Genomic DNA, 6,000 nt, shown 5'->3' on the forward strand with positions numbered 1-6,000 from the left:
AAGTAGACACAAACAGCACGAAGCTTTTACGGGTCGGGTTTCAAACTTCGGGTCAGATTAATTTGATCCAGATTGTCTCTGGCTTCTCTAACCTCTGTATCTCTCTGCAACAAAATCGAGATTCAGAGCAAGTACAGGCAAAAAAGATCTTTTTTTTTTAAAGGGGAAAATTTTTTGAAACAAAAGGTTAGTTCAATTCAAATATCTCTGTCTCAAAAAGACACATGTCGATTTTTTTTTTTTGTGTGTGTGTGTGTAAACAGTAGCCAATAATTGTTGTCACATATAAGTTATCGATGAAAAAGAAAGATTCTTTGTTTGTTTCCCGAGAATAAAAATCTCGACTTCCATCTCCAATCTGTCATCAGACCTTTTATTATTCTTCTTTCTACTTCCGAAGGTTAGATCGGAACTCCTTTCAATTCTGGGCTGTGTTCAATTTGTTATGTCTTTGCTTAGGATTGTGTCGATTAATGCATTTGTTTTTGGTTTCGGGGTGTTTTGTATTATTGAGGATTGCGAATCTTATCTGCTATTTCTGGAACAGCTTTTTACTTCTTCCTTTTTAGATCTCTTTCCCTCTTGGTTCATAAGAACAACAAACTCGTGTTTTTTTTGTTTTTCCCCGTACGAATCATGACTTTTTTCAGCTGAGTCCTGTTGGGATCTTGTCTGAAATCAGATTGGTTTGTAACTGGAAAAGGTCTGTGTACTAATGGAATCTTTATGTTAAGAAGATTAAAGGATAGATAGCTCTGAAATCAAGATAGGGTCAGGTCAACGCATGAAGAATAATCTTGTGTGTTATTGATGAAACTATTTCTCTAGTCAACGTTTTATGTAAATTTGATCCCTTTCTTGGCTTTGACATTACAGGAATAAAGAGGATCAATCAAAGATTTTGGTTTGTCCGGGTAAAAAAAACCGGGAATGGAAGGAGATGTGTTGTCAGGATTTGGAGACAGACACAATGTGGATGGTAAATTGTTGCAGGGTTTCCAGAAGAGCTTTGTGGATGTTCAGGACATTTTGGATCAGAACCGCTTACTGATCAACGAGATCAATCAGAACCACGAGTCGAAACAACCGGATAATTTGAGTAGAAACGTGGGTCTGATTAAAGAGCTCAACAACAATATCAGAAGAGTGGCTAGCCTTTACGGCGACCTCTCTCATTCTTTTGCAAGATCAGTTGATGCTTCATCAGAAGGCGAATCTAGTGGTACTTTGAAATCTGATGGGAAAGCTAACCAAAAGAGATTTAGATCCGGTTAGTATATTTTTTTTTATCAAGAACACCAAAGGTTGAGTATCGTAGATTCATATATCCAGAGCTAATTTGATTGAGAGGTGAAAAGAAGTAGAGTTCTACTATTGTAATATCTTTGTTGAAATGATAGTGTTACATCCTATATCAAAGTTGATTCTCAGTTTTATAAGAGCTCTTCTTAAGTTATTGTTGGTTTTATACATTGAAGAAACTTGTTTTAAAGTTTACACAAACATTTCGATTTGATTCTTCTTTCATTGATCTCAATCATTGCCTGTTGGTGTATGCAATTCAAACCATGCGAGAATTTCATGTGTGCAATTTAATTTGTTGAACTTTAAGACGACACGTAACTCGAATCCGGAAATGTGAGACGGCACGCAGTCGTAGTGCACGAGGGTAAGGACGGAACGTAGTTCGCTCTTTTTTCGGCAGATATTTCGTTATTTGATGACGTGGCAACATCTAGTAGCTTCCCGCAAAACTATGCGGATCCCAATTGGCATTCTGAAATCGAGTGAATAAAAAACTTTGGAATCCGGACCTGTGCTGCTGCAGTGTATTAGCCTATTAGGGAAAAGGAAAAAAAGGCGAAAGCGAGCCAAAAAAAAAAAAAAAAAAGAGCAGAGCAAAAATTTTCTAAATTTCCCAACTTTTTTGCTTAGTCAAGAAGCTTCTCCTCCGATGAAATTTCGAGTTCACTGGAAAGTTTAGTTTTTTCTTCTCCGTTCGCGTTCTACTTTCTCTGGTAACTCGCTTCTGTACTACTCGTTTACTGAGGTTTTTGATGTTTTTTGTTACTTTTCATGTTTCTAGCCTGAAAATTCAATATTGGGGTTTGTTAGATTTAGTGTATTCGGAGTTAAACTTAGTAGAATCTGTCAAAACCATGACTGTGAGGACTCTTAACATGCAAATTTGTAAAAACGTAGCTCAAATTTACGACCTTTGGTTTACCCCCAAAAAAAAATTGGAAACTTTTTCATTTATTTAGAAGATGTATTATTGTTGCTTCTCTCTTTAAAGTTTTCCAAAGGTGAAACTAGAATTTTCAGTATAAAGTTATGGTATTGTGTAAGATTTGTTTCTATTTTTTGACAGTATATTGTACAGTAGATAAGTTTATTTCCTTATTCCATCTGTTTTTGGGATTTCAGTTTGTTCGCATGAAGCTGCATTTGGTAGATTAATATTTGGAAACAATGTTTGGAACTGTGGAAGACTATGAAGAGATGCTTCAAGACAGTACTTTTCTTGAGTCAAGAAGTAGATCACTTTCTTCAACAAAACAAACTGGAAATCCTGTTGCGTACAAGCTTGTCCGGGTATGTTCATAAATGTGTATCTTAGAGCTATAGAATAGAGAAACATGATGTTTTTGCTGGTCCTGGAATTGAGATTTCTGACTACTGCGATTACAAGTTTTAGCTTTTCGGTATCTTATATGAGATTGGTTATGTGAATGCTTTAGGTTGCAGGAGATGGGAGACTAGTTCCTGCAACTGATGAAGAGATGTTGGAGGTCAAAGAGTTACTTGAGAAGAATGAGAATGATATGCCTGTTTTGCCAGATCCAATACAGACTGAGGAGTACATTCCCGACGAAGGTTCACCTTCTCAATTTCTGCAGCTAGAATGTTTTGAAGGTCTGGTCCTTTTCACTCTTAGCTTATATATTACATGTTGAATCTCTCTTGTTAGAGCCTTTCTTAGTTTAATCCGTCTAATGTGCCTATATTGTTTGGAAAGACTAATTGCATACACGAAATACCGGGTAGAATTCCTTAGGACTGCACGAAAAAGGTATTTATTGGATTACTTGCAATGTAGGAGGTCTGACTTGACTTTTGTGTAAATGTGTTTCCTGCTGCATCCCTATATGATCTCTACGACTGTCAGTTCTCTTGTAGTTTGAAATCATTTGTGCCTCTTGGCTTATCTAACTCAGCTATTGAATCCAGGCTTATATGAGCCGGAAACTGCAGAAGCATATACAGAAATTTTTGATCCGGGCTTATTTCAGTCAGAAACTGCAGAGGCATATACAGAAAATTTGAATTCTCGACTTGAGGTCTGTTTTCTTTCTTCAAATTCTAGAAACAGAAATTTCTAATATTTGTTTCTTTTATGATAACTATCTTGTATCAGATGGATGTTTAATCCATCAATTTTACGTCGCCTTTGAAACTTTTGCAGTCTAAAGAAGAATTGATATATGAATCTCAGATGCTTTTTGCTCTTCCGGAGACCAAATTTCAGATTTCTAATGTGCAGGAAGTCCAATCCGAGGCTTTGCTGCGGGAGCCAGTTCGTTTTCCATCAAATGGATGCAGTATGCATCAATGTAGGGATGTGTTACCATACTCAAATGCTACAGGTAGTCCTAAAGAACCTGCATTGTCAACTGCTGCGTCTAAACCTGAAGTTTCTAGAGTAGCAGGCGAGATATGCTTGGATAATCTTTCAATCAAATCATTACAAGATACAATCAGAGCAAAGTTTGGTCGTGAAACTACTTGCAAGAGCAAACAATGGCTGAAAAGGAGGATCACAATGGGAATGATTGATTCATGTATTGTTCCAACAACTAGCCTGGCAATTTATGATAACAAACTGGTTGGTGGAGGTCAAGATACAAGTGATGCTTTTAGCAACGATACAGTAGATGAATCAAGAGCTATGGAAAGCAAAGATACGCCATCTAGGCCTGATTGCTTAAAGGGACATTCAAGTGATCTTGGGCGTAGTCCTGTTGAGACTTTTGTGGACCATTATTTTGGGAATGAAGATTTTGAAGGTGAAGATAGGTCTGCGAAAAGAGTTAGGAAGCGTACTAGAAGATACATTGAAGAAATTTCAAAACCCAGTGAAAAACAGCAAAGTGATGAGTCAATGATCCCTTCAAAAGATCAGAGCTCTATTGAAGCCGTTTCTTCAGGAGGGAGAGTTGTTGTCACCAGGATGGTACCCCTTGCTGGTTCCAGAATTCAGGTTCCCTATGTTTCTCATGTAAGGAGAAGCCGTCCAAGAGAAAACATAATGGCACTTGGGGTATGTCTCTGTTGCTCATGCCCTTCAATATCTTAATTAACCCATTCCTTTTTATACGAGCCTATAAAATCTTTCTATATATCTGGTNGGCTTTGCTGCGGGAGCCAGTTCGTTTTCCATCAAATGGATGCAGTATGCATCAATGTAGGGATGTGTTACCATACTCAAATGCTACAGGTAGTCCTAAAGAACCTGCATTGTCAACTGCTGCGTCTAAACCTGAAGTTTCTAGAGTAGCAGGCGAGATATGCTTGGATAATCTTTCAATCAAATCATTACAAGATACAATCAGAGCAAAGTTTGGTCGTGAAACTACTTGCAAGAGCAAACAATGGCTGAAAAGGAGGATCACAATGGGAATGATTGATTCATGTATTGTTCCAACAACTAGCCTGGCAATTTATGATAACAAACTGGTTGGTGGAGGTCAAGATACAAGTGATGCTTTTAGCAACGATACAGTAGATGAATCAAGAGCTATGGAAAGCAAAGATACGCCATCTAGGCCTGATTGCTTAAAGGGACATTCAAGTGATCTTGGGCGTAGTCCTGTTGAGACTTTTGTGGACCATTATTTTGGGAATGAAGATTTTGAAGGTGAAGATAGGTCTGCGAAAAGAGTTAGGAAGCGTACTAGAAGATACATTGAAGAAATTTCAAAACCCAGTGAAAAACAGCAAAGTGATGAGTCAATGATCCCTTCAAAAGATCAGAGCTCTATTGAAGCCGTTTCTTCAGGAGGGAGAGTTGTTGTCACCAGGATGGTACCCCTTGCTGGTTCCAGAATTCAGGTTCCCTATGTTTCTCATGTAAGGAGAAGCCGTCCAAGAGAAAACATAATGGCACTTGGGGTATGTCTCTGTTGCTCATGCCCTTCAATATCTTAATTAACCCATTCCTTTTTATACGAGCCTATAAAATCTTTCTATATATCTGGTCCGTGCTAGATGATCTATGCCTTTTGTTACACACTGGAAAAAAAGGAATAAAGAAGAAATTATCTTTTATTGTGCTGGCAGCTGCAAGGTAATTAAGAATAACGTAGTTTACCTGAACATTTTATAGGAATTTCATTCCAAGTCATGGGAGGTGAAAGCTACTCCAGACAAGAGTAACCTGAATCTAAGCCCATCTCAGTGGAACAATGATGTGAACCGAGTTTCAGGTGTCAAATCTGCTTCTGGACCTGTCAAGAAAGAAGTAAGATCACTTAAGCATTTTATATGACTTAACCATTTCTATCATAGTGGATACAATTTTGTCAATAATATTTTTGCAATTTTATCTATCGAAAGATATCCTTAAACTTTAGGAAAATGGTCTCATTCTCATTCTCAATTTGCAATTTTATATGCCAAATTACTTGGATTTCTGGTATGACACAGTTGCTCACTGCTTTATCTCTTTTGGTTATCAGAGCAGTAAGGGCCATTTAAAACCAATTTCTAATGAGGTGGATCAAGACTACATGGATTCAGAGAACTTAGATTCATCTGGAGAGAGCTCAGATGATAATAATCGCGTTGATCTACCAATCACGCAAAGTGGAATTAGAAGGAAGCATCATCGAGCTTGGACTGTCACTGAAGTTGAAAAACTTGTCGAAGGTGTGACGAAATATGGAGTAGGGAAATGGTCTGAGATCAAAAAGGTTTCATTTTCATCATTCGTGTACCGTA

At 37.6% G+C, this 6,000-nt stretch overlaps 2 protein-coding genes across 3 annotated transcripts in view; both read left to right on the forward strand.

Annotated features, from left to right (window-relative positions):
• Nucleotides 22-1,456, forward strand: LOC104740440 (protein ELF4-LIKE 4-like). Of its 2 annotated transcripts, none has more exons than XM_010461036.2 (2): nt 22-186; nt 877-1,456. In XM_010461036.2, the coding sequence occupies exon 2, from the start codon at nt 931-933 to the stop codon at nt 1,273-1,275; it is 345 nt and encodes a 114-aa protein (XP_010459338.1). In that variant the 5' UTR covers nt 22-186; nt 877-930; the 3' UTR covers nt 1,276-1,456. The 2 variants fall into 2 exon arrangements, with proteins under 2 accessions (XP_010459338.1, XP_010459337.1); XM_010461035.2 differs by lacking the exon at nt 22-186 and adding an exon at nt 199-400.
• The window catches only part of LOC104740442, a 5,763-nt gene continuing 1,615 nt past the window's right edge, over nt 1,853-6,000 (forward strand). Inside the window, exons 1-7 of the mRNA XM_010461040.2 lie at nt 1,853-2,018; nt 2,428-2,595; nt 2,742-2,916; nt 3,232-3,341; nt 3,467-4,321; nt 5,387-5,521; nt 5,739-5,774. Of these exons, the coding sequence (XP_010459342.1) occupies nt 2,473-2,595; nt 2,742-2,916; nt 3,232-3,341; nt 3,467-4,321; nt 5,387-5,521; nt 5,739-5,774 (1,434 nt within the window). The 5' untranslated portion in view covers nt 1,853-2,018; nt 2,428-2,472. The remainder of the gene's footprint in view (nt 2,019-2,427; nt 2,596-2,741; nt 2,917-3,231; nt 3,342-3,466; nt 4,322-5,386; nt 5,522-5,738; nt 5,775-6,000) is intronic.

The sequence above is a fragment of the Camelina sativa genome, chromosome 14, assembly GCF_000633955.1.
Source record: "Camelina sativa cultivar DH55 chromosome 14, Cs, whole genome shotgun sequence".
Classification (NCBI taxonomy): Eukaryota; Viridiplantae; Streptophyta; class Magnoliopsida; order Brassicales; family Brassicaceae; genus Camelina; species Camelina sativa.